The sequence below is a fragment of the Phalacrocorax carbo genome, chromosome 14, assembly GCF_963921805.1.
Source record: "Phalacrocorax carbo chromosome 14, bPhaCar2.1, whole genome shotgun sequence".
Lineage (NCBI taxonomy): Eukaryota > Metazoa > Chordata > Aves > Suliformes > Phalacrocoracidae > Phalacrocorax > Phalacrocorax carbo.
In genome coordinates this window covers 3,540,557-3,568,402 of record NC_087526.1, presented here as the reverse complement: position 1 = coordinate 3,568,402, position 27,846 = coordinate 3,540,557, and the positions used below count along the sequence as shown (strand labels likewise).

Below are 27,846 nucleotides of genomic sequence, written 5' to 3'. Positions count from 1 at the left end.
CTGAGTTTTATGGCTTCTTTTATAGGATCTCTTCAAATTATAGGTTGGTGAACTTAAAGAAACCCCTCTAAAGAATGCAGGAAAAGTTAATGCTAAGCGGATTTAGGGTAAAATAATTATATGTAGGAGTATTTTATGTAACTTTTACACGCAGATATAAAATGAAGTTAGCTGTGCTGAGCTGCTCTTGTCAGAAGCAGCTCTGCCGATTAAGTCCAGGCCCTTGGTGGATCGACGCATACAGACGTGCCTGGGAATCACCCTCACCACCAGGCAGCAGCTCTCCGCCCTGTTACCCTTACTGCATCTGCTGAAAATGAAAAGTTACTGCAGCCCCTCTTACCAGTCCATTCTGTTATTAAGGGCAAAGCATCAACCCCAAACTGGCGGGTCTAATAGGAAGGCACGGCCCGCAGAACAAGCAGCCGTTCACGGTTGCCTTCTTCAAAGCCACCGAGGTCCACCTCCGCAGTATTCGCTCCACGGGAGGGAAGCAAAGGAGCCAGAATCGATCAAAAACGCCAAAGAACCAGGAAGCTTTCCGGGTGTCGAACATCGCAGGTACAGCGCGGGTTGCCGGGTCCGTGGTTCTGGGTCTGGGATAATGCTCTGCTGGATTTGATGCTGGATGGGAATGGTTTCTCCCATACTCAGCCTGTTTGTTGTCTCTCTGGTCTACCACTAGTATTCTCTTACTGGTTTGAAGCTGCTTGGGGTTAGGGATTGTTCAAAGAAAATTAGAAAAATAATGATCCTTTGAAACAATGTTAAACTGAGGGATTTCTTAATCCAATATTAAAAAAAAAGACCATCTAACCAGAAAGCTCTCCTTTCCTCCCACATGAAATAAATTATAATTTTGAAATATAAGGCAATTACATTCAACCAATGAGTAGGTGATCAAAACAATAATATATTTCAGTGGATTTGAATCAAAATGCTGTAGATTTTCAGAGTTGGCAATTTTAAGTTTAACCCCCAAAAAGCTTAGTAGTCCCAAAAGTTTTGCATGGAAAACCCACTTGTTGCTCAGGGTAACTGCAGCTATTCTGGGGGGAGCTGTGCTTCCTAATATGGAAGAAAACTCCATCAGCCATTTGAAATAGAAACGTGGCTTAATTACGAGATACCTCAGAGTAACGGGCCCTTGGTGACTGTCCCAGCAGGAACCACAGTGCAGAGCCAGCTCTGCTGAGGGCAGTGGCAAATTCCAGCTCTATTTTTGCAAGCGCTTCACTAAATGGAAGGAGAGCTTGCAAGAGGTGGAAGGAAGAGAGCAACATAGGGAAGAATATCATCTTGCGTGACCACGTTCGCCTTGGGTTGCTTGGGGTTACCTGCAAGGCTATGGGAGAACTCTCTCCCATCAGTCTTGTTGGAGCTTCCTAATCTTTAATCGGCTTATTCCTGCCCCAGAACTAATGATGTTTTTCTGCTGCCCTGGTTATAGGTGTGGCTTCTCTGACATGCCCACGCATATGTATTCCTGTACCTCTCACACGAAATCCTAGTGTCCCTTGAAATGGTTTTCCATGGCTTCTGTTTCCGAGCTCTGGGGTTTGCAGTTCCCCAACATAGACGGTCTGCAGTTTAAGTGTGCGTTTTTATCATCTATTTGCTATATCAATTCAATTTTTAAAGGATGGATAATGGACAAAAGAATTTCTTACTACTGCGAGTAGGCTAGAAACGTCCCTGTAACCAACGTTCTGCTTCCACCTTGGGGACCCCATGTTGAGTTAGTTTCCAACAACAGGAGTTTTAAAAAAAAACTATATTCCAGTACTTCTACCTGGGTCTCCAGCTCAGGCTCTTATGTCCAGGATAGACACAACTTTAAAACTGCACTGGTAGCTGTAGTTTTTGAGATCATGATTCAGACCCATGTTTTATTCTTTGGCTTCAGCACTGTCACCCAATGCAAGAAGTCTGTAATCCGGATCCAGGTGCACTGGACAGAACAGATTTCACATTGCCGTAATGTCATGTGTTGCCTTGTAGGCTTGAAGGTGCAACTATCAACAGTAACGCAGGTGATTCAAAGACAGTTAGAAATTTAGGAAATAGGTAAATGGTGCCTTTCCCTATCACTCCTTTCACAGGTTCTCATTTTATATAGTAAGCAATAATCAGAGAGATCTGCTTTTTGCTAATATAAGGTCAGAGGAAGCCCAGGAAAAAAGAAAAAGCTATTTTCCCAGGCCTTCTTTGGCTTTGCACAAAAAGCTGGAGGTGCATTTCGCATGTATTGAACCCAACCATTATTTTATGACTAAAACTGAAAATGTTTTTTAAAAAAATAAAGCCACAAGTGCAACAGATGAGCAGTGATGCCTCACTCCCTGTTGGGGCATTGCGGAGGGCTGCAGGTGCTGGGACAACCCAGCCTTACAGACCCCCTTTCCCCCCACGCAGAGAACAGCAGCAGTGACCAGCGACAAGCCTGCAAGAAGCACGAGCTCTACGTCAGCTTCAGGGACCTGGGGTGGCAGGTAAGGGCTGTGAGTGACCGTGGTGTCTGCATGTCACTTACTGAGCTATACTAGTGAGAACAAGCCAATAACTGGATATTTTTGTTATCCCGGGGTGGGGGGAAATTGAATATTGCCTTTAGCATGCTTAAGAAGTGCTTCTGCAAAGTTAGGTTATACAAATATTTAGTGTGAGACTGGCTAGAAACAAAACACACTTAAGTCCTTTCGAGAAAACGTGGCCCCCCGAAATTCCTCCAGCAGTGCTGAACGCACATACGGCGTTTTCATCTGCCAGTTCTTTTAGACCTGGTTAAAGATTTCCATTTCTGATAGCTTGTACCTGCAATGGGTGAAGTGATCCTTGTGGACAGCCAGGAGGACACTGCTGAATGGATAAACTAAACCCAGCTACCTTATGGGCATGTTTGCAAAGCGGGATATGCCCCTCCGGGAAAAGCAGCTGCTTGAGAGGTGTCTAGGATAGCATTAGAAAACCCAGAGTACCAGATTTTTGCAGGCTACTGTAACTGCATGTAGATGTATGAATTGTTAGATTATGTGCTGTTCTGCTTCTTGTTTCACGGCACCATATTTCTGTCTTTCTCCACAATTTAACATCTTCAATTTAATCAAGGACTGGATCATCGCTCCGGAGGGCTACGCTGCGTATTACTGTGAAGGAGAATGTGCTTTCCCGTTGAATTCATACATGAATGCTACAAATCATGCCATTGTACAGACACTGGTAGGTGCACTGTAGCTCCTAGCACAAGAGGTATTTCTGATAGGTGCTACTCAGGACTAATTCATACACAAAAAAGCTCTTTAAGCTAACAAGAGAAGGAAGGTCTGCATTAACTCATTAAGATGCCTGCAGCATCTGGCTAAACATGTCTAGCCAAGTGGCCTGAATTAATAGTTGGCTAGGAATTACCCTGTCTTTGCTGCAAGCATTGACATGCTCTCTCTAGTTTCAAAGGGCCCTATGATAGACATCTTAATGGTGGTATGGTCCCACTGCACGGGAAGGGAAGAGCGGGATGAGACCCACTATCAGCATCTCTTGCAAAAACTCTGCCAGGACCCGCTATAGGCTGCTGCCAAAAGCAGATCTGGGGGGACAGACCGAGGAAGGGGTCAGCGAATCTCAAAATTACACAGCCCAGCTGCTCTGTGGGTGTATTTGCGTTATGAAATTGTGCAAAGATGTCCAGATGGGAGCCCCGAGCTGGCGTGTCCTTGTCACGCAGAGCCTGTGCTCAGGGGGACTGTTGGCTGGGGGCCACCCAGCCTCAGCTGTGTCACGAAAGCCAGTGCACCAGAGCTCTTGGCATGGGCCAGAAGACATGCCGGCCCCGAGTACCCCGGCTGACCTGCCTGGGTGCCCTCCCCTACCCAGCTCGGGTGCACCTTAGCAGCCCAGACCCCCTGCACTCATCAGCAGGGCACGCAGAGGCCCCCTCCACCCTTTTATCTGCATCCCACGTCCTCTGCGCATCTAAGGACACCACTGTAAAAAATATTAGGGAAACTAGAATAGTCTGCGTTTCTCCAAGGGAAGAACATGTCTTCACGTTTTTCTCCCAGTAGATTGCTTTTTATTTGCCTTTTTCCCCTCTCCGTGGAGGTCCCACAGCAGGGGGTGCAGGGGACCCGGAGCCCTTGGCCCCAGCTGGGTCTTGGTGCTGCCAGCCGCAGGGACAGGGGTCCCCACCCAGGGCTGATGGGATTTCTCACAAAACCTTGCCTGCACGTCCTGCAGAGTTTATCGTAACTGGGTACACTTCTGCAGAACGCTGACTGCTCTGACAAACGGGAATTTTCTAATGAAAGCCTGCCTCACTGAAAGATTTCCAACTAGATCTGACTTGGGGTGCGTGCGTCAGCCTCCGTACATGCAGGGGACATCTCAAGACATTTGTACACAAAGCCAGGTGTTCAAAACATGTCTGAGTGAGCGTATGGGACAGACAGAAGCTTGCCTGGGAAAGAAAAATACAGAGGAGAGGGGAAAAGTAAATCTTAACATGCCTCTACTTTCGTTCCCCAGGTTCACTTTATAAACCCAGAGACTGTGCCGAAACCCTGCTGTGCTCCTACACAACTCAATGCCATCTCAGTGCTCTACTTTGATGACAGCTCCAACGTTATCTTAAAAAAATACAGGAACATGGTGGTACGAGCATGTGGCTGTCATTAGATTTGTAGGGGGAAAAAAAGGTTATTTGTAAAGAGTGTTTTTGTATGGCTACGTGGGGGAGGGGAAAAGGTTAGCACTCCAGCAACGGGTTTAAAAAAATCCCAAACAGTTTTTAGGATGGGGCTTCTGAAAGTTCAGACAATGGAACAGTTTCTGGATCGAAGTGGCATTTGAACACATTTTGTTTTAGTTTATTACAGACAATGAGCTTGTAAACTGAAACAAGCCAGAGAAACCATTTAAAACCAAATCTGCCTACAAAATTGGCTCCTGCAACACATACTTTTGCAAATGAGTCTTTTCTGAAGATTGCAAACTCACCAGTGTTGATTGCGAGTCAGAAAAATAATAATCTGTCCAAGGTGAGAATGTGCTGTGACTAATAAGCATGTGCAGTTCCTGTAATACAGTTTGCAATAAAATAAGTGAACAAAATATACCTGGAGTGAACAGGTATTTTGTTAGAGAGTTATTACTTCCACCCCTCTGTTTGCTTCAATTTCATAAGCAAAACTAAAGATTAATTACATGCAACTTCCAGTTTTAAACTATAGTAGCAAAAGCTATATCTGGATCGACGCAAATTCAAAGGACAGATCAGTTTAAGGAAAGAAAAAAGAATTTTCTAATTGACAAGCAAAAAACCTGAAGAAAATAGTTCAAAAGGGCAAGACTTTTTGGGTATACTTTTTTTTCTGTCAACAGGGAAGGAAATTTCCTGTAGCAACCAGAAAGAAATTGAATTTGCTATGAACGTGAAACAGGAAAGCAGCAAAATGTTAAGAAACAGGGATTAAACCTAATGTTTAGCTAGGGTAGCCTGAGCAGTTATGGAGTTGTGAAAGCCAGCTAAAGATCCTGCGCCTGTTTGGAAAATGTCAATTGACTTCACTGACAGAACAAGTTCCAACGCTTTTTTAAACACGTGGAGGCTCACGTACAGAAGGTGCTGTAAGCTGGGACGTACACCCAGCACCTCGCAGACTCAGCTAGAAACAAGCCAGGAAGCCTTACTTCCCAGGGTCCGTGTTTACGATAAAAGTCTGCTCTATTATTAGATTCACCTTAAAAAGAAAAAAGCCAAAACTTCCCAAAGCAACCCAAAAAATCCAAATCAAAAACTCCAAACCCAAAAAATCCCCCTTTCAAGAGCCACACCAACAAGCTGGAACCAGAAGCAAGAAAATGTCCCCTCAAGGCTTTTCTTTTTCCTTCTTTTAAAGTCACAGGTTACACAAACATCACACTTATGTAATTAAAACTCAATTAAAGTTGTTGGGAATAAGAATACAAAGTAGCAGTAACCAATCACAACCCAATTCAACACTTCGGCGTACGTCGCAGTTACAAAAGTAGGGTTGTCATAAATTTCACCAGGGAGATAGAAAATCCCGTCGAACACAACACCAGGTCCGCAGCACACCCAGCTCTAAATCTCCAAACTTCAAAACCCTAAACCTCCAGCAGAGGTCCGGAACATAATAAACCCCTGGAGGCGGTTCTGTCTGCTCCAGAGAGAGAGACGGGGTGATACAGCCGCTGTGGGACCTTGGCTCCATATCTTGCCTTAGAGGAGAGTTAGGAGAAAGAAGATAAATGAATGCAATCGCCCGATTCTGAAAGCCACTCACAGCTCTTCTTCCTTTAAGTCACAGATCAAATCCAGACCAGATGCCTCATGTTAAAAAGAATAAGGAAGAAAAAGAAATTACTACAAAATAAATTGGAAACTTGTTTCTGATGGTCTAATTCTAATCTCATTCAAGTCAATTGGTGTTTTCCCAGCAGTTTTCTCAGCAGCAGGATTAGGCTCATGGGAAAGCGGAATTCTGTCCGTGGCATCGGTAGGTTTTGGACTGGGGCCACGGCGAGCAGTTGCCACACTGCTTCCAATGCAGGCGACAAACATCTGCAGGACCATGCTCCGCAAGCGCGGCTCCAGCAAACTTCTTAAGCGCCCCAAGGTGAGGCTTTGGCCAAAGAGTTACAGACCCCCAAAGGACGGGACAACAGCTGAAGCCAAAAGACCGTCTCTCCCTGGAGCCTGCAGCCAAGGCTGTCTGCGACAGGCAGCCAAGACTGCCCTCAGTGCATCTCTTTAAATTAGAGTGAGGTACTGAAATCACACGGATTGGAAGCATCTTTCGACATTGTGTACGTATATACACCAGTGCTTCTGTAAACCTCCTAAAGGAAGTTAAGGTGCTGCCTAGAAAGTTAAAGCTAATCGTGCCTAAACTTCCACTATTTAGTAGTCGAGGGTTAGTTTTTTCTTGCGGGTGTTTCAGTGTTGGTGGTCACTGCGGTGGTGTATTGCATTTGTAACTTGGACCACAGTATCTTGCTGTATAGGATTCATATATTAAATATTATGTGGGGATTGTTTCTGGTTTGGGTTTTGTTTTGTTTTTTTATTAAACAGGATTTCTGTTGCTAGGCTTGACATCAGCTTCACTGTTTGTACATTTTTATGTAAATAGTTGTCACAAGCGGAAGAAGAATTATTTATTTCCATCTCTGAATTCCTTTTCAATCACATCCAGGAAAAATGATTCTCGGTTCCTAAACACATTTGTTTCCTTATTTAAGAAGATATTTATTAACAGTTGGCAAAAATGCGTATGCTTTTCTGGTTCTTCTCATAGAGCAGTTGTCAGAAGCCTTTTGTACAAACTACTAAAATAAATCATTGCAACTTTACAAAAGATATCCCAACAATGTCGTGTATCTGTGTGGTTATTCTCCCTACATTCAGAGAACCTTTTTGGCTAGGTGGTATATTTCATCTCGAGCCTGTGTTTTCATGCAGCGCAATCTCTATATGCAGGCAAAATCGGCACATGTCGCTATCTGGTGTGACTTCTTCAGTCCAAATACAACAGAGAGGGAAGAATACAAAAAAAATATGAATATGTTTTGCAGACTGCATTGCAAAGATCCATGATTGAATTATAGTGCAGCTGTCAGCAGCTGTTTCAAAGAAGCAGGGGGTAAATTAGTTCTGTTTACTGCTAACATAGTTCAGAGATTTAGTCATCCCAATAAAATTATAGAGGCACAAGAAAGGAAAAAAAGAAACTCCAAAGGAGCATCAGCCAAGAAGCTGACATTTTCTAATTTAGATTGTTTTAGCATATTTCAGAGATGCTGCTGGCATGAGGTTTCCTACTGTGGATACCACACCGCATTGCTATGGAGGCAGCTGAAAAAAAATAATGGTCTAAATCCCTGTATTAACTAAACATTATATCTTCAGGGCATAACAGCAATTTTGGGGTTCTTGTTTACTTTGAACTCTGAGCAGAGTTGTGCCAATTTATGTAGATGGATTTGCTGATCCAGAGGCTTAAATCATCAGCATTTTGGAGTCAAACTACCATCTTTCACAAGCGATTACAAATTCGTAAGTAAATTTGCTTCATGACCGATCTGAAGCCCAGCAGAGCATCAGTGGGAAGACCTTTGCTGACATAAACTGATGCCTACTTGGCTTTTGTATGCCTTGACTGATTTTCAGAGGATCCTCTGGTATTTCTCAGCGTGGTCCCGATTCTCTGCATTTAGACCCAGCATAAATCAGAGGCGGTTCCAGCAAGGGGAGGAAAAATTAAAAATAAAATAATAACTATCCTGCTTTACAGTGCCAGTCTTGCAGCCAGCAGAAGCTTTTCCACTAACTTCAACACATCCAGCCTTATATCGTGAAACACCAGTTGGTTTCCAGCTCTGCCACAAACACACACAACTTGCTGGATATGCTTCATAGCAGCGTTCCCAGCCTGGGAGCCAAAACTCCGTTTCCGAGCTGGTTGCAGCCTCCCCTCGGTCCGCAGCGCTACTGTGGCTTTGTCTCCTCATCTACTGTTCTGGAAGAGGAATTCTTGACATGAATACGTACGCTGCCATAAACTGGCAGGGCCATAAAACTCTAGTGAACCAGCTTCAAAATGGCTAGATTTATCTGAGTAATGACATTTTAAAGCACATTTAAAACATTTTATAGATCAGTTATTTTAACTTCCTTTCAGGCCAAACTTTGAGGATGTTATGTTTGCTTAATTGAGCTGTTTTAGGTCTGTTCCAGTACTGACAACAGGATCCTTTTGTCCCTACGCAGGAAACTGCCTCTGTTGCTGCCAACGTTCATATAATAAGATAATGATTTAAGTAAGCCTTAGCGTCATTTTAAGATTTCTGATTTTTATGGAAGTGTCGGCTGTAAAGGCTAAAACCAGAGAGGGAGAGCAGGGCTCGCACAAGCACAGCTCAGCAGCGTTGCCAAGGACCGCGGGATTTCCTCTGTTGCTCTATTCAGTCCTTTCAGCTCTGCCTGCAGTGGGAACAGATGCTTTCTGGATAAGTAAAACCAAAAAGACTCATCTTTTGAGTTCAGAATTTGCATCCTCTGTGTGTTTCTATCCAAATACCCTGCCTCCTGACTTCCATTGCTGCCACAAACACACTATTCTCTGTATGCAGCCGTTCCTTTGGAGAGAAATTCTGCCCAATTAAGCTAAAAGGAGCCTGTTTGAAGTTTTTATTTATCAGGTAATGATTGACAAGACCTCGAGGCAAAAACTAGGAGCACTTTATACTACAGTCATTCATTACCCAAGTACAAAAGCAACACAAATGGGTTATTATGGCCACTTTGAGTTACTCTGTTTTAAATAAAAATATCTATTCCTTTTTTCTGCTTAATGCAGTGGAATTTGTATTCCTAAACCAGCAGCTAAGAAAGATCAGAAGTTTTGGATAACACACATTTAACGCACTGATTTGTTTCCTAGCAGGCACTCTGATTTTCCTACGGTTTGTTTGCTGACCAGGCAATAGGAGCAGACTTTTTAATTTTAATGTTTTGAGAGTTATTTGGTGAGGTTTGCCACTTTGGGAAAAATCCGCTGTTTTCTCCAATTAATTGAATCCTGATGTTTGAATTAATTCCATAAATGAAGACAGCACAATCTTTAGACAGCTTGAGTTTGGTTTTATATTTAAAAGGAAAACAGGCACAGATTCATCAACTTCACTTTTTTTTTTCCCCTTCCATCAGGGAAAAGTAATGGAGACATTAGGGGAGAAAGGGGGCTACAGCTGCACCCCCACAAACCCTTGGAAAGCTAGCTTTGCACTTGACTGATTTTTGCAGGCATGGTTAAGCATTTAACCATTTGCAGCATAAGGCTCTACATGGGGCTGCTTGAATTAACCTCACCCTCAAAGAACTGGCTTGCTTCTCTGCAATAAAACCCAATCCCAGGCCAGTCAGCAGTCATTTGGGGAACGGAGCATTTGTGTCTGGAATTGGGAGGGGGCGAGTGGCTGTATTCACTGCAGTGTCCATGGGCTTGCCCATAATTAAAAGCATGCACTTACCCTTTCTGAATGGGAAGCTGAAGCGACTCTTGAGTTAGCAGCTCTGTGCTGCTGATAACTTTGGGCTAATGGTCTTATTTTAAGCAGCTCTTAAGAAAAAAAAAAAAAGAGAGGGGGAGGATACCAGGATCTCAGCAGATCTGTTGTGCTTTAGCATGTCAGCACCTGTAGCTCAAGCCCAGGACTTGAGGTTTATACTAAATTTCCAAAGCAGCACATACACGTTTGGGATGCCACAGAATCAATAAGGTTGGAAAAGACCCCTAGGATCATCAAAAGTCCAACTGTCAACCCAACACCCCCAGGCCTCCTAAACCATGCCCTGAAGTGCCACGTCTACATGTCTTTTAGATACCTCCAGGGACGGTGACTCCCCCACCTCTCTGGGCAGCCTGTGCCAGTGCCTGACCACTCTGTCAGTGAAGAAGTTCTTCCTGATATCCAATCTAAACCTCCCCTGATGCAGCTTGAAGCCATTTCCTCTCATTCTATCACTAGTGACTTGGGAGAGGGTCACTGTTGCTGTGGTTGAGAGGTACAAAAAGCCCAAAGAAGCACTGGGAGCCTTTCGACCTGGCTCCCCACCTTCCCCTCCACTGCGTGATCTCTCTGCAGAGGTCTAGAGCAGGCAACGGCCCTGGTAGTGGCCAGACACTCATGGTGACACCAGCAAGGTGACCTTTGCCTTGGCTAATGAAGGCAAACTGTTGCAGGCTGCTGGATTTATTCCCATGTTATTTGTTGCTGCTGTGTCAGGTGCTTCATATAAAATATGTAGCAGCAGAGACATTCAGTGTCTGGATTTGGTTATGAAGGGTCAGAGCTCAAAGATATCATTTCTCAGGTCCCAACAATTTAAGCCATTTTGTTCAGCGTTTATAACAAGCTGTAGACAAGAGCAGAGAGGTCGATGGCTCTACATCTGTCTGCCTTGGGCAGAAGTACTAGTCAGCCTCTTTAAAGAGAAAAGATGATATTTGGGCAATTGCTTAATGAGAACAAATTCCTCATTTTAGCTCCTATCTTTGACTATACACTAAGCATACAAGAAGGGTGCACAAAACCAATGCACTCAGCTGATCCAAAACTGACATATGAAGATTTTTGCTTCTGATTTCTTTATTAATTTCTCACAGTATCTGCTACCACTACTGACCTATATTCAGCTCCTGAAGCTAGACTCTAGCTCTTAAATCCACTGAATTGTTCTTAACAGGGAATGACCTGGCTGGACTGCAGTTTTAGGACTTGGTTAATTATTCCAAGGATTTATTTCATGAAACTTCAGGGCTAAATTTTGGAGTGGACAGCAAGAAGAGGTAGGGCCAGGCATTTGTGAGAAGAAAGCATGCAGCTACTCATTTTGCAACTGTACAGCCAGGTGTTGAAATCCATCTTGCAGTGTTCCCCTGGAAACTTGAAAACTCAGCGGTGGTTTTGGGGAGAAGGAACAGGGCATTCACAGAGGTTGGGCCACCATTGACTTGGAGCAACTTTAATCAAGAGATCTTTTTCCTAACAGCAAGGCAGACTTTTTTTTCCCTTCCTTTTTAAATTAGAGAAATGCACAAGTGATTCCAAGTGCAGCCCATCAGTTGTTTTGGTTTCACATGACTACTGAGAAATCAACTGTAAAAGCTGGTGCAGTTATATACACACATACCATGCACAGAACGTGAACTATAAATACTGGCAGGGAGTCTGGTTTAAGAAGCTGCAGTTAACGTTGTGTCAGAACAGCCCTTGGAACCCCTATTTCCAGAGATTTATACTGCAGGGGGTGGGAAGGGAATAAATACGATTTTGCTGGAACACTGCCTACAACTTCTCAGCCATAAAGCCTTTATTTATGGCTGTTACACAGCATGAAGGATTCAATTTGTCCTTTGTTATGAATTTCAGTGTATCATGTAACGGTTTATTCCCAGATTTTTTTAAAGTTTGTATTTTTGGTTTGCAGGAAAAACCGAAGCTCTTCCTAGTCCATACTAGTGGGGATGTCCTTAGACCACACTTGGTAGAGACAGTACAGTGGGGTCCTGAAGTACTGCAATTTCTTCCACTGGGTCCACAGAAAAGGATGAGACAAGGCAGTAAAGGGCTTTCATGAGGTTGAGGTATTCCCCACCCCATGACTGAGGTGGTGGAGGCTGATCTTGCAACCATTTCAGCCTTTAGTCAGGAAAGGCAGCCAGCTCCCTCCGAGAGCTGCTGGAGGGATTTCTGCTCAGAAGCAATAGCCCAGCTTCACAGGAGTAGGTGGAAGAGCATAACCAGTTCAAGGCACAAACTGTATCAGCTCTTCCCAGCTTTAAGACATTTCCTGCTTCTAGTAGCAGCTGAGAACAAGATGCTCAATAAAAAAAAAAAAAAGAATCACAACCAGGGAGACATGTGTCTTCAGTGACACACTGCACTTCGCAGCCTGATTCCTCGGCAGTGGCAATGTGGAGTCGCAATGACAGTCCTATTAATTAGCACTTGCAAAGCACTCTCTCTTCAAAGCATTTTTATTGGTATTAGTTAAAAAGGAAGATTGTAATTTGCATTCATTTATTTCATATTTCTCATCTGGCTCAAGAACAAGCACTGGGAAACCTGTTGTTTGGGCAAGAGGCTCAAGTTAAAAGAGATGGAGACTCCTTCCTGGAGATGTGGGAGACTGACAGCAAATTAAGCCCACAGGTCAAATATTATGTTCTCCAGATGGGAGTGACAGTCTTTGAGGAAGCAGATCTGGTTTTCTGCTGCAGCACCTCTCAGAAAATGAAAAGAAAAACATCTCCACTGACACTGCAGGGTACAGGCGTTGCTTTTGCTTCATTTCCAGACCATGTGTCAGACATACTCTGATGTCTCCTCAGATGTGTCCTCCTTCCCCTTATGAAAAGGGGTAGAAAACCAGGGAAGTGTCAAGTCCATGATTACCTACCTCCTCTTGAAAGATGCTCAGCAAATAGAGAGCTGGAACAGATCATGAGGATTGTCATCATCTAGGTCAGTCCCTCACTGATCAAACACAGGATCGATATTCAGTTTGTAAGAGCGTGGCACAGACGTTCTGCGGCCCCTTGCCACACTGCAAGCAAGACAACATCCCTATTCTGCAGATACGTTGGGACAAGTTAAAAACCCTTACTGCAAGCTACCAAAGGGCTGTGCAAGCTACAGGCTTTCAAGAAGAGACCTGGGATGCTGATGTCCCTACAGCAGGAGCACTTACTAGGTAAAACATGAGCACAGCACCCTGCATCTGGTGGCAGAGCAGACCCCCTGTATTATGATGGCAGCTGTTTTTTGCTGAAGGGAATACTTGCTATGTCTCATTAACAAAGCAAGCATTGATGAGCTTTGCTGTTCCCACCGCTCCTTGATGGCAGCAGGGTATAGTTCCCTGATTGGTGGGGGAAGCAGTAAACTTGGCCACAGGCTATCAAGCGTCTAAGGCCCTTAATAAAACTGTGATGGCATCAAGGATGACACTGCTAGAGAATTAGCCTTGCAATGCGCATTTAGAAGAGAAGGGACTTCAAATGGCGTGGAAGCCTGCTGGACACAAGCAAGGAAGGAGACATTGAAGACAGGTTGATGGGGAGCCACAGATTGTACCAGGTGGTTACAGAGAGGACTGAACACCGGGTAGGCAGGCACAGACAGTTCATTAGCACTTGCAAATAAGCTAGTTCCAACCCTTCTGATGTTTATTTTCCAGCACTAATTTCAAGCCATCTTCCTGAACTGCCTTTTTCCAGCCCTTAGCCTGCGTTGGCAAGTCCTCACCACTGCTGTGCTTCGGTACCCTTGCAGCCATATACCTATGTGTTTACATGTTTCTAATAGGTATGTGTGTGTAAACACAATTAAGAAAAGGTAACTTGACTACTGCCCTAAGAACTGGGGAGGTGAAGCCCCATCTAGGTTTGGAAGAGGGCTTCAAAACCTACAGTAGCTTCAAGCAAAGCCTAGAAAGTAGCAGAGGGAAGGGGGAGAGGAGGAGCAGGGGAGGGGGGAAAGGAAGAGTAAGCACGCTGTCCTTTTGCCAGACCACAGATTTCTGTGGATCAAATTGAGTATTTCTGCTGATGGAGCTAACCGCAAGCTACACACTCATAGAAAAGGGTGGGACATACCCAACATCTCTTTTCTTACGTCTCCAAAACACTTTCCACAGCACATCCTTGCATATACATACAGGTACCACAAACAGAAGTAATTTGGTCCTCACTGGGCCTACTGCCACCTGGGCTTCGACGTGTCTGTTAAGGCTCTCTGGTTCTCAACCAGGTGACAACAATATTTCATTTGATTTAGCTTTAGCTTTCAGATCTCTGGAAAGTGGCAGAAACAACCCTATACATAGGCGACCACAAAGAAAACTGTTGATACCCAAGTCTCTATTTACATCCAGATCCTCAATTCAGCTACATTTCAATGAGATTTTATTGTTTTACAGGAAAACACATGACTTCCCATACATGCTACAGACACAAACACATCCTGGACATGACGTGCTGCGCGTTCAGCAGCTCTTTCCTGCAATCTTCAATGTCCTACGTGGTCACAGAGCATTAGAGACTGCATGTACTGCTCCTACTGCTTAAAACTTAAAAAAAAGTTATTTTGGTTGATTTATTGTTGGTATGACAGTAGTGACCCCAAGGGCTTGTTCTAGGCTCAAGATCGCCCAGCTTTGTCAGCCTCTAGTTGAAAATGTACAGGTTAATTGAACAGAGGCATGGCAAACCTTTCCACCTCTGTTCCCTGCCTCTGAAGGGAGGGTAGGGATGAGCGACTTGCCAGAGGTCACACACACATTTGCAGAAGAGCTTACACTTAATCAACATCTGCCCCTCCCACCCTCCTCTAGGTATGAGGATCTTCTGCAAAAAAAAATAACAGTTACTTGATCAATACACAAAAACGTTGAGCTACAGCTCTCCCCTCTTCGGTCAAATTAAGGAGAGACCTTTTTATGCAGGGGCGACTGACAAACACCGTGCCCTATACTTTAGGTCTTCATTGCTGGTGCCTACCTTAATTACTGCTTCCCGTTTGCTTTGGCCTCTTCTCAAAGCAAGCAGCACACATAATTGCACACTAAGGGAGATGTCTGCCTCTGATCTGCCTGACCAGTTTCTCCCAGAAGTAATTTAGGAGCGTCTCTGTTGGTAGTAGACTTAACCAGCAAATGAGAGCAGCTTTGGGATTCGGCCATCTTCCCAAAACTGAAGGATTTTCCCTGTTCAGTAGGATGTTGTCACATTTGGCTGCCAAAACTGTTTATTGTGCTGTGAGATGTGGGCCAAAACAAAGCTCAACTGCTGCCTGAAGTTGTACTCATTGAGGCCACCTCACCTTTGAGGGGAAGCTGCCATATCCCATCTCGACTTGCAGGGAGAAGGCTCAAGCAACGCAGAGCTTGTCCAGGCATCACCAGTGTGTCCTTCTGGAGAGAGCCCACCCAGGGCTGCACACCTCAGTGCCAACACCCTCGGTTTCTCACTGTGCCCCGGCTTCTTCTACCTCTATCCAGTCTGCTTAGCTCAGAGGAAAAGTCCAGCGTATTCACAATCACCCAACAATTTAAGGAGGGGACGCTGCTGGCGCGCACCCAAACCCCCAAAGCTGCCTGGCAATATAACCAGCCGGTGCCCACAGCATCCTGCTAAGCTCACCCCTCCACCCCCTCCATTTTCTTCCCCCCTTTACTTGATTGCATTAATATGAAGTACAACATCAGAAGGTTTGTGGCGATGGGACTGGAATTTCACAGTTGAGTTTATTTTAACACATCTAGAATATTAGATGTTCACCGAGCTATATATAGAGAAAGGGATACATCTCTAAAAGAGAAAAAAAAAAAAGCCCTATATTTCTGAAAGCCACAAGGAAGACAGATTATCTGAATTACTGTCATTATGGAAATTGCTAGCTAAAGAAGAAACTTCCAAGCACTATGCATCGCTCTAGCAGTTTGACTATAGGAACCACTGCAATTACAAAGTATTTTAAATCATGCCAGCACAAACAAGATCTGGAAATGGAAAATACCATGCTAGTCATTGCATCTGGAAATTAATGGTTGGCATGGAAATGCATGGAACTGTTTACTCATGCTGAGCAGTGGGCACGGTGAAGTCATGTCCACCACCACTCCTGACTACCTTCAACTACAGGCAAAGGTTATTTCCACAGTCTCACCCACACTTCTGGCAGCCTCCAAATCCAAGTCCTGCTCCTTTCAGGGAGAGCTGGCGTCGCTGTCAGGGAAATCTCCCTTCACAACATCCCCGACTGGCAAGAAAGGTGGGACATGCAGAGACCAAGGGGCAACACAAGCCACATCATCAGCCCTGCTCCAGGCTTTAAGTAGGCACCCTTCACTCTGTTGGATAGCTTGCCCAGAGATTCCTGGTAGGGACCAATGCTTGGACTCTGCTGAGTGTGGGTCACCATGAGATCATCCATACGCAATATTTTTCATCCCCTCCCAAATCTTTGAAGACAATGCAGAGTTATTTTCCTACTGAAAATACATACATCTGATAGGTTCCCTACAGGAAGCCCAAAATCCCCGTTGCCAAAAACACCCATCTCAAGTGAGTGCTGTTATTCTCTTGCAAGATCAAAGCAACACTGATGTCAATAATGCACAAAGAAGCATTTTAGTGAGTATATCCAGAACAACAAGTTTTAAGAACATTTAGTAAAAAACTTTAAGAGTTTGAAATAAAGTAATTTCCACTAAAAAGGTAAAAAAAATTCTTTACAGCAGCTTCCAGATTCATCGCTCATGCCCCAGCTTTAACAGGCAAGACTAGCATTTCTCCCCAGCCTGCGCAGGAGGAGACAGTTGTGAGTACACAGCAGGGAGACACAAAGGAGAAGTTCACCCATTAACATCACACCTAGTGTGCTACAGCCCTGACACACAAGCGGCCAGCTCCCTGCCCCAACCCCGCTGCCCCAGTTGCGGGTACGCGCACCAACAGGACTCTCTCGCCTTGACGGGTTGCGCTCCTTTGTTGCGCAACGTCCTGAGGACTAATCTCCAGACAGGATCATCCTGGAGAGTGGCTGTCCTTATCTATTGCAAAGCAGCTGTTGTGGACTTCTGTCTACAAGATCAAAGGAAAGCTTATTCCAGTAAGCCAGCATTACTCAGAAGGCTGGAATCAGCTCACTCTGGGATAAAGCTTGCCATGTCCCGCCCAGGGTTGGGGTGCAGACCAGGAGTATCGCTCCAGCCAGGACTGCAGGCTGAGCTCTGCTGTCCCGAGGACAAGAGCAAATCAGCTTTCAAAGGCAGAACATCACTTCCTACTCTTGGGTCTGCACCCCCTGTTCCAAGCAATGCTTTTGGTCCCCTACATGGGTAAACAATGCTTGCTCTTCCTTAGAGAACAAGCTCAGGCTACAGCGGCTAAACTGAAACATTCAGGATTATTTTGTCTGCAGGGTGGGAAGAGCTTGCAGGAACCTTCCCCCTCCTCTGTGTTGTACTCAACCCTGGCCATGAGTAGAGCAGAGAGGGGAGCAGCAGAAAGAGGCACAAAACACACAGCCAGCAGGCACATTTTGCTAGCCACAGCAAGCGAGGCAACTGCCTAACTTGCTTCTGTACATAACCAGCCCCAATCCTGGTCATGGCCAAGAAGGTGGTGAAGCCAGAACACTTCAGTAATAATTAAAATAACATTACTCTGAAAACAACGCACAGGAACTCCTCTCACAGGATTCACACAGTATTTTAAGCTGCAGTCTGTTCAGTGATCAGCCCCAACATCCCAATTCCTCTGCTTCCAGGCTTATAACCAAGCTGGGTGAAGACCAACAGATAAAGGTGGAAGAAGCTGTTCATCTGCTGTGTCCCACACAGGGTGGCAGCTCTGCCCATGACTGGGCTCATCCAGACCCTCTTCTGGCCACTCCAGCTATACCCCCGCATCAACCACACTGCTACATGTTTCAGCCATTCCAAACTACTATAGCATTTTATTTAGGACTACAAAAGATAAAGCTTACCTCTCCAGTACCAGATGTCACCTTTTTATCTTCCCCATGCACAGAGTCTTCTCAAGAGAAGCAGGCTGCAACCTCAAGGTAGCACCATCGCTTTGTCTTTCCAGGGAGCGGAGAGCTCACCCCCTCCCGAGGTCACCAAAGCACCAGAGGCCATAGGACTTTTCACCTCTTCAGGACAAACCCTACGCCCTCCAACCAGGCCTCCAGCACCAAGCTCTTAGCTCAGCTTCTCAGTGACTAAAGTCCTGTAACTCAGTCCTTTCTGGGAGTTTCTGATTTTTACCTTACTTGGTGATAATTTACCCATCAGGTTTTCTCAATCACAAGGCACCATTTTATCTCCCCCAGGTGGTATAGCTTAAGTATGGAGAGCCTATATCTGCCCTTCTCACAGGCTCCAACCCTAAAGAGCTCGCTAATGAAGCAACCATCCATTTACTAAATGCACACTGGTGTTCACATTCACCTAATACCTTGTTACACAGTCTTTCACAGACTCCTTTGCCACCACAAGAAGCCACCCACATGCCTGACCCCACTGGGGGGGCCTGCGTCTGTCCTGCCTTCCTCTCCCTGGGGACTCTGGCAGCCAGGCCTGTCCTGTCACCAGCAAGGAGAGGCAGGTATGCCCCTGAGCCGGGGCTTGGGCCTGCTTTCACGTGGCCAGCTGGGGCGTTTCTAGTGAAATCACTGGTTCCCTGGAAAGCCCGCTGTAAAAATAGGTAGATTTTTCACATCCCATGGCTGTTTTGTAATAAGGATTGCTCCCAAGACAGTCCTTCCCCCAAGCTTGTCTAGAGGACTGGGGGCAACCCCGCATCTGCAGAGGGGCTGCGAGCCCTGCCTGCCTGCGCGTGTGGGCGTATGCGCACGGGCTCAGATGCCCAAGGCCGCACACAAGGAGGTTTGGTAGAGCCACAGAAACCTTTTTCCCCTCACATGTTATTTGAAAAAGGAATTGTAGGCTGTGCTATCTTTCCCCCAGTCCTATATCAGCCGCCCAAGCACTTCCGCATCTTCCTCTAGAGCCGTAGCTTGTACGATTAGCGTCACTTTAATGTGGTCTTTGTTATTTTTGCATCTGGGTTCCACATTTAGGAATTTAGCACTTTGCCATGCAGTGGGGATAGAGTGACAGCGGGTGACCCGCTTAACTGGTTGTTTACCAGTTCCCCTGTTTTCTGCATGCAGATTTTCCTCCAGTTGAAATGGAGAGGCAGTGCTTCCCCCACTCTCGCAAGGCTATGTTTTAACGGTGAATTTCTAAGGACTGCGTTAAACCACACAATGTCTTAACACAACCCTTACTATATCTTCAATGATTAACACAACAGAGAATATCAGAGCCTACTGCAGAGAAAGTTCCTATATTGAACTCTGATAATTGCTACGCTCACTTCTGTACCTTAAACAAGACATAACTCAGTATGATATGGAAGGAGTTGGATCTGGAGCCTTGATCTCGGTTTCTCATCATGCACTGCATAACTTTGGGCAGGAGATATCACCCGTCAGCGCCTCAGTTTTCCTGTCTGTAAAATTTGTATTTTGCAGGTGCGGCAGAATTTTTAAAGGAACTGATATGATGAGACGGGCTGTAAAGCACGCAGAGCCCTGGCACTGCATGCAGGAGGGCACAGTTTGTGCCAAGGAGCTTGGCCAGGAGTAATCACACCGGGTGAGCGGATAGGCATGAGGGCAAGCACCGAGTGGCTGTAGGTCCTGCCCAGTCCAGCTGTCCCAGACCAGTAACAGGACTGCCTGGGATGGGTCACTTCCAAAGCAATAACAACTGGGAAAATATATAGGAAGACAAAACCTGGAAAGCGTTTGGCCACCATCCACCTGTGCTCACATAGGCAATGAAATTGCTTTCTCTCTGCTACTTTGTTGGATGGAAAATTTACCCTCTCCAGATATTTGTGACGTGTCACATCTCACAGCCCGGCGTACAGGCGGGTCTGCCAGCTGAGGATTTTATAGTCCCATTAGGGAGAAGAAGGGAGTGAGCTGATCCCATGGCTATGGAGAAATAATTAAGAGATTCTGTTGAGTAAGATTCAGAAAACAAAAAACTGGGAACAGCTGAGTGTCTTAATTGATATATATTTCAGATTTTCAGTTTTATCAACACTTTCCGTTTTCTCCACTGAAAAACACCTCTGAAATTAAAACAAAATTCTATGAAAAAAGGTGTGTAAATGAGGTACAGAAGTCAGACCTGGGGAAGAATTATTTTAGGTTTAAACTTTCAGCAGAATTTGAAGGAAAGCGGTGTGATGAATTTTTGAAAACACACTAATTTTTATCAGAAGTTTATTTTAAAATGTAGTTGCCATTTTTCAATCTGTTCTCCCTAAAAAAGCAAATTTGAACGTCCCTGGACCTGCACTTTCCAGAAATAGGCTTTACACGTAGGCATGAGACAATTCCCCCAAGCCAGGACCGAGGTGGCTGTTTGCTGGGGGAGCTGGGTGAGGCGGCAGGAGCCGGCTCTGTTGATGGGAAGGTCTAACACAGCAGCTGTTTTAAACTTGTGTCAGTTTAAAAACAAAGCGCATGTTCAGCCGACTTTGGGGATGGATGAAGATTTTGGCTCACTCCTTAACTGTTTAAGGGATTCATTCATTCATAGAAAATAGCAGGTCTGCATGGGTCAGTGAGTTAGGAAACAGGGGTTTCCCTGCCGGCTGCGGGCAGCAAGGCCGGTCACAAGCTCAGCTCTAACGGCTTGAGCTAGAGAGCCTGAAGCAGCACCAAGGAAGAGCCGAGTATTTGGCAAAATTAAGAACACAGAGGGCTAAAGGGACTGTCGAGTGGTGCTGGGGAGATCTGAGGATCCAGCGGGACTTCTCCGTCGCTCCTTTTCGTGTTCACGTGACAGCAATCTGGGACGGACCCAAATCATCTGCATGGTTTCCCGCTGCCTCGTACATGCTCCTGAGTTCACATTTCTCAAAGAAAGTTGATGCTACTTTGAAAGCTTGTCTTGTTTTCTCTAATTCAATCCGGAAAGCATTCATATTAATACCAACAGATACCGCCCACACGCAAATCAGAAAAATTAAAGGGCATTGCAAAAGTGACTGTTTCCAGTGGTCAGATTAGCTGCAGACGGAAGCAATTCAAGATGCATTAAAACTAACAGGCTGTAATTGTCCAGAGGCATTGTCTCAGAGTGCAACACTTCTCTTTGGCTCTTCAGAGAGATTTCTTGGAATTTTTTCAATCGCTCTTCTGCTTGAAATATATGCTACGTTTCAGATCTTTCCTTTCCATGTCACCAGAGAAAGAGGTAAAAGTTCATCAACAGCCTATGGCAACATCTCAGCAGAGAAAGTTGAAGTCATTTCTTAATGCCATTTCTTATTAGCTATCATTATTGTGTAAATGTTGCGAGTACAAGAGCGCAGGAGGTCTGCTGTTAATCATTACGAACCTTGGTTTCTCCCTGCCTAGCAGTTAAACCTTCAGAATCATTTCAGTTCTTTAAAATATACAGAAAACTGGCTTCTCCCAGACCCTTGGGTGTTCTAGTGAATTATACCGTGAACTTAGTTCTCAACCAGCTTGCTTTATTTAGTTAGTTAGATAGATCTTCTATTTAAAGATAAGTTCCATCCCACCCTTCTGCAATCTGGTTATGATTACTGGTTACTGCCACCCGCAGACTGATAAACTTATAACAGCTGCATTGCAGGAAATCACCTCCAATTCAACCCTGATGTTGTATGGATGTCTTTAGTTAGCTTAAATAGGCTTTTAACATTCATTTTTTTGTGTGCAAAACACCTATCATTAATTTTGACTTGAGAGATCAAACAGTTAACAATGTGTTGATCCTAGCTTACTTTCAAGTGATGTATTGTATCATTTCTGAGAGTTATGAGGGGTTGATATTTTCTTTTACTAATGCATCAAAGTCGATAAGTGAATGGGGCAAACCCGCGTCCTGGGAAAGGAAGCTATTAACAGCTCCGCTCGGAAGGTTCTGAGGGCCACATTGCGTCATAGCCCTTGAGTTTATTGAATGTTAACTCTTTTTTTTTCCTTAACCAAAGGAAATGAGTTTCTATAATCCTCTGCTTTGAGCTGCATCCTCAGCGGGGTAATGAAAAATGACCTACGCCATTCGATAGCGCACTACTTTGCACACAATAGATCTTCACAAAAGCAAGCACAATAAGACTCCGGCTTTTTCTTTTTCTTCTTGTTGAAATGCACAATGAATTTATTTATTGCTGATCTAAAAGGCACTAGAACAGATTGGGCACAGCAGGGGAATCGCCCGAGTTTAACTTGGCATAGTAAGAAAGCAGTCCCAGAGAAAATGACCAATGTTCAGACCTAGGAGAGCAGAACATTTTTATAAGGAGGATCTTGAAACGGTGGGTTCACGCACACGCAGAGAGCAAGGCAAATTGGTTCCAAGAACGAGGCATCTGCTTCCTTGAAAACTTTTTTTTTTTGGCAGAATTTGTATGCGAGTTGGGCATGTCGAGTGATTTATGGGGCCATTAAACATACACTAAATCAATCTCTATTAGAAAAAAAAAAAAGCGCCATGTACTTAAAAAAGGCCCTCGAGCTAGATTTCTGAACCCAAGGTCTGATGTTGCAAGGCAAAATGGTCATTGGCAATTTGGAGACGTAACATGAACTCAGTCAGTCAACTCGGATATGATAGTTTTTAATGTTCCATGAATCTAGCAAAATGTGTATCCAATTAACTACTACTAAAGGACCTTATTTATAAAATAATACTTTTGCGGTCAGGTTGCACTTTTTCCATTCATTTCTGTACACAGTTCAGGTTGCAGATTGTGTGTGCATGATTAATAAAGACAAACACCCGTTTTGTGCCGGCCGCTATTGGCACCACAGCGCGGGGCTGGGCAGCAGGACTGCGAACAGCAGTTTTGTCCCCATTATCAGAGTATTAGGCTGGGAACGGAGGTGGGAGAAGGGTTTCCTGCTGGAACTAAGCAGTGAGAATTAAAGTAAGAGGTTGTCTTTTAATGAGGGATCTCTCCAAGGGGAAGATACAGGTGCTGGAAGACTGAGCTGGCAAAAACCTCAACTATTTACTTAGCGCTGGTTTGGAGCTGAGGAAATTAGTAGGTGCTACAAATGTGTCCTTCAAATCCATAGGGAAAACATCCTCCTTTGAAAACCTATCTGAGTTACCTAAAGGATGTGTGCAGAATGCATGCATCCCAAACACTCCCTTTCCCAATGTAATTTTAAGCCCATGCAGTGGGCAGGCATTCACAAATTCAGGCAGAAAGAGGTTTTATGAACTCCCCTATGAATTGCCTATGCAAACAAGCGTAACATTCAAATGGAAACAGGCCAAAAGCATTTTGTGAATAGAGCTTTAAGATATTTTCTTCTTGACATGGTTAGGGATGGAAAATCCATAGCAAAGCTTTACAGCTTGTCAGAGAAAATTCTCATATGTGTGTACGCACACACATAAGTGCAGGAGAGAGTGGCATGTAAATGTTCTGACACACTACAAGATGAAATGGCAGAAACTGAGGAATGCTTTGTGAATCTGAGAGCGTTTCTCACCCAAGTCCAGCTTTTTATTTCAAGCTTTTCTCCAGTATTGTCTTCAGTTAGGTTTTTTTTTCCGATTTCAAAACAAAAATATTCTAAGTGTGAAATGTCTGAGTTTCAAAAATGGGAAAACAGCTTTTGGTTTGGTTTTTTTGGGGTTTTTTTTGTGGTTTGTTTTTTTTTTTTAAAGAAAGAAGGAAAACAAAGTGCTTGGTAAAAACAGAGAAAGAAAAGGCAAAGGAGTGAGATTGTAACAGAAGCTGACATGGATACAAGAGAGGACATGTAAGCCATGAGGCGGTCTTTGACTTGCATGAGAGTCCTGTCCCTCCACAAGAAACCCTTGAGGTCTGCCACAGCCCATCACCTCCTGGACCATAGGGATCATCTGGGGGAGGCATTTGGAGCAGGGAATTAATTTTGTGTGGAATAGAGGCAATGGGAAGTAAGTTTGGATCCCACTCTCATCGCTATAGGATTCATGAGTAGTGACAGCTGAAGACACAATTAATACAACAAGTCTAGACCAGGTAATTACTTTGGCAATACAGCCTAATTTCAAGGAAAATAGGTCAATGTTGGATTTTTCCTGAGGACAGGCTGATAATATAGACTGTTTTCCAGTATTTTGACAATCAAGTGCACACTCATGAGATTCACATTTCCCGAAAATACTTTCTGGGAGACGTAGATCTTCTCCCATGGTTTCTTTCTAAAGACCAGTAAAACTACAACAGCATCAAGACACCAGAGAAACACGTTAGTGAATGTGCAAGAAGGTGCTCCTAAAACTGCAGCTGACAAATGTGCAGCAGCAGATAGTGGTGGAAACAGAAATGGGGCAAACCACAGGAGAAAACTTGAGGTTAAGAGATATCTTGAGGAAATCCTGAGTAAACACCAAATCTGTAGGCATTTCCCAGAGCTGAATGAGAAATCAGATTAGATTGGGTCTCCTCAGAAATGCAAATTATTTTCTCAGGATGCCAGCCCTCACCTCCCATTGTTTCAGCTCGATGCTGATCTGTAGCCTTCCCTACTCTCTAGCCAGTGTCCCTGGGACCAGAGGGGCCGTCCTCAGAGCGAGGATAGCTGTTGTGTGAACGGGTGGGTGCCAGGATTCGTGTTGCCTTCCCGAGCAGTCACACACAGACAATGGGAAGGACGGTGCTGTGTGCCCTTGGCTCACCACCAGCAGGACCTACTGCGCAAGCTAATACTCATTAGAGCAAGCAGAGCCTGCACACATTACCCCAGGAGCCTTTACTATTTGAAGGGAATTGAAAATAATTGAAAAGACGACACTTGTCTGGAAAGCGTTCCTTGTCAGCGTTGCTTCCTATGTGAATGAGGCTCCAGGGAATATGCCATGCACATATGCCTCTGTCTTCCCAAGACCTCTTAACTTCTCAACCCACTGGTTATGTTTAACCACACTCAACAGCGGGGATTTTCAAGCACCGAATGAGAGAGGTGCTGTTGGTGAAGCACCCTGGGGTGCTCCTTGCTTGCTGGTCACCAGCGTTCCCTGTGGGAGCGCACCCTTAAGGACACCGCATGCCAGGCAGGCATTGCTCGGGCCTCATGCCAGGAGAGCCGAGGTGCCCTGAGCTCAGGGGCTCACAGCCTCTGCCCTACGTGGGGGCCACATCTCCAGCTGCCTTGTCTCTTTGCACCCAAGCTTTGCTGCCACTGCAGTTCAGGCATGAACTCTCTCAGGATTTCCGCCAAGCCACAATTTCTTTCCTCTCCTGCTTGCACAGCGGGTGAAATATCCAGAACCTGCCTTGCACATCCTCCTTGGCTTTTCTTCTCTTTTTAATTTGCATTAAAAAACAAAACAAAGCCAAAACAACCCCAGACAAAACCCTTTTCTTTTTTTCATAGCACATGGAAAACCAAAATAAACAGAGAATCAACTGCCTTCCCTCCTCAAACCCTCCAGGCAGCTTGGAGGTAGAATGCCCTTTCTAATTTCATTGACAGTGCTGTTGATATATAGGGTAATTTTATCTTAACAACCTGTAACAAAGGATAAGACAGTAGTCATCTTACATTCCAGACAGTAGGAGATGTTTACTCATTCTCCCAGCAGACTTTCTCATCATTCATCTAGACTTTATTAGGATGCCAGGAAATGGGAAACCTATAATTTAAGAAATGTATCACATGGGGAAACTTCATCTGTTTGGTAAATAAAAGGTACCTGGGAATCTGAGGTTAATTTGCTTCTTAAAAAAAAGTGTTCTCGCCAGTTTTCCTATTCCTTCCCAAAATTTTACCTTGAATTAAACTTTTTACAGAGTGTGATGTTGAGGAAAAACATCACTGGACACTTCAAGAAGGACCAGGATGCATCCTTCTAACCCCTTCTAATCCCTGTCGGCAGGGATTTTTTTACTTTGTCTTTATCTTTAGAGGTATCGTATCATCCAGGACAGCAACATGCTCTGAGCAATCTCCTTTCCTGGGGCCGAGAGGGGGGGAAGGGAGAAGAAAGCACATATTTTGTGGAAAACATTCTTATGGGTTTTTGCTTCTTAAGTCGGTTTCACATGAGCGTTTATTCCTGTTTACGTAGCTCACCGTGAATGCCTGGCTTTGATTTGAGGACAAACTGCCCCATAAACTCATGAATGTCTGAATTTAACCTTCACCTTTCCCCCCTAACCTTCACTCTTGCTTTTCTCTTCTTAATTGGGGACGTTCTCACAGCCAAATTTAATAAAACACGTGCTACTGAGAGTGAACTTGATTGTGAGCACAGGCTGAGGCAGGGAAGGATGATGTGTGATGCTGGTCAGTGCAGGGGAGAAAATTCCTTCTAAAATCAGGTGCTAGGACAGAGTTTCTGCTGATTAAGAGCAAGCTTCTCAGTAGCCAGAAAACCACTAGTGAATGGCTAAATCTGGTCCCAGCTCTACCCATCATCCACAGCTTGGCTTCTCCCTCTGACAAGTTAAACAAACACCCAAATTCATCAAAACCAAGTACTTTAAGTGCTGTCGCTTATGGATCACGGTTCCTGTCAAACCATCAACCCACGCCGACTGCAGTGCTGTTTCAAGGGACGATCAGCATCTCCCTAGGCACAGCATGCTCATCCTGAAAGGAAGCAGTCACCCATTTTGGATATCCATCAAAGGAACTTTTTTCCTTTAAGTTGTGCTTCAGCCTCTCTACCCTCCAGTTGTCAGCCAGGAGCATGGCTTTCTCTGGCATACTTCTGACAGCTGCCACTGCAGTTGTGTGGGCTGCATAGACTTCACTAATGCTTAGATTTGGCCATGTGGTTTTGAGGCTTCGCACCCTACGGCAGTCTCCCAAAGAGTGTGGTCTTTGTCATCTTCCAAGTAGCCATTAAAACTAGAGTTGAAGTCAAGGTTATGTTGTACCACAAACTTTTGAAGAGCTTCTTTGCGTGCTATGTAAAGCAAACCCAAAAGACCACTGATGCACTTACTAGGTCAAATTAATCGCTGTGAACTCCACCTAATCGAGTGGAGTCATTGGAGGGGTGAGTGTGGTCAGCTCTGTGATTATTAAAGGATGGATAAAGACCTCTCATGTTTGGACATATCTGACCACAGCTGTTAAATTGTTTGGCACAGGAGAAGAGCAACTATTTTTTTCTCTGTGTATTTATTCGTAAGGTCTGCTTAGATATGGACCGCACCAGTGGCAGCTTGCTGGAGGTCATTTATCCCGTGTATTTGATCCCTGAAAGGAAATTTAGTTTTTAAATGCAGTTATTGTGAGGTAGGAAGAGGAGGAGGCGGCAGCTGAGAGGATAAGAGGTGTGACTTTAACGACAGGAAAAGAAAAATTTGTGAGCTCAAACTAATGCAACTTCCAAACTTAAATAGATGTCACCATGGTGACAAAGCCTCAGACTTAATTTTTTTTTCCCCTCTTCCCATCTGTGGCAAGCTCTGGTACCTTGTTAAATACATCCAAAGACTTTTAAAGAATCATCGGACACATCTGATCAAGTAGAAGTTTTCCTCATAATAACACTCATTAGATATGGGGAGAAACCACATCTCAAGCTGCCTTCCTGCCTCTGAACACTAAAGACAAGAATTTTGGAGTTAAAATTCATTGCCTGTATGAGCCTTACCGGCATAAGTGTGATTTCTAGCGCAAGAATTCCACTGGGGAAACCTGTGGTAAGCACATTAATTATTCAATAATCCCCAAGATCCC

At 44.6% G+C, this 27,846-nt stretch overlaps 1 protein-coding gene across 1 annotated transcript in view; it reads left to right on the top strand.

The window, feature by feature from the left end:
* Positions 1-7,382, top strand: part of BMP7 (bone morphogenetic protein 7) — a 48,807-nt gene extending 41,425 nt beyond the window's left edge. The window contains exons 4-7 of the mRNA XM_064465285.1: positions 364-561; positions 2,416-2,492; positions 3,109-3,219; positions 4,525-7,382. Coding sequence (XP_064321355.1) covers positions 364-561; positions 2,416-2,492; positions 3,109-3,219; positions 4,525-4,674 — 536 coding nt within the window. The 3' untranslated portion in view covers positions 4,675-7,382. The remainder of the gene's footprint in view (positions 1-363; positions 562-2,415; positions 2,493-3,108; positions 3,220-4,524) is intronic.
* The last annotated feature ends 20,464 nt before the right edge of the window (positions 7,383-27,846 follow it).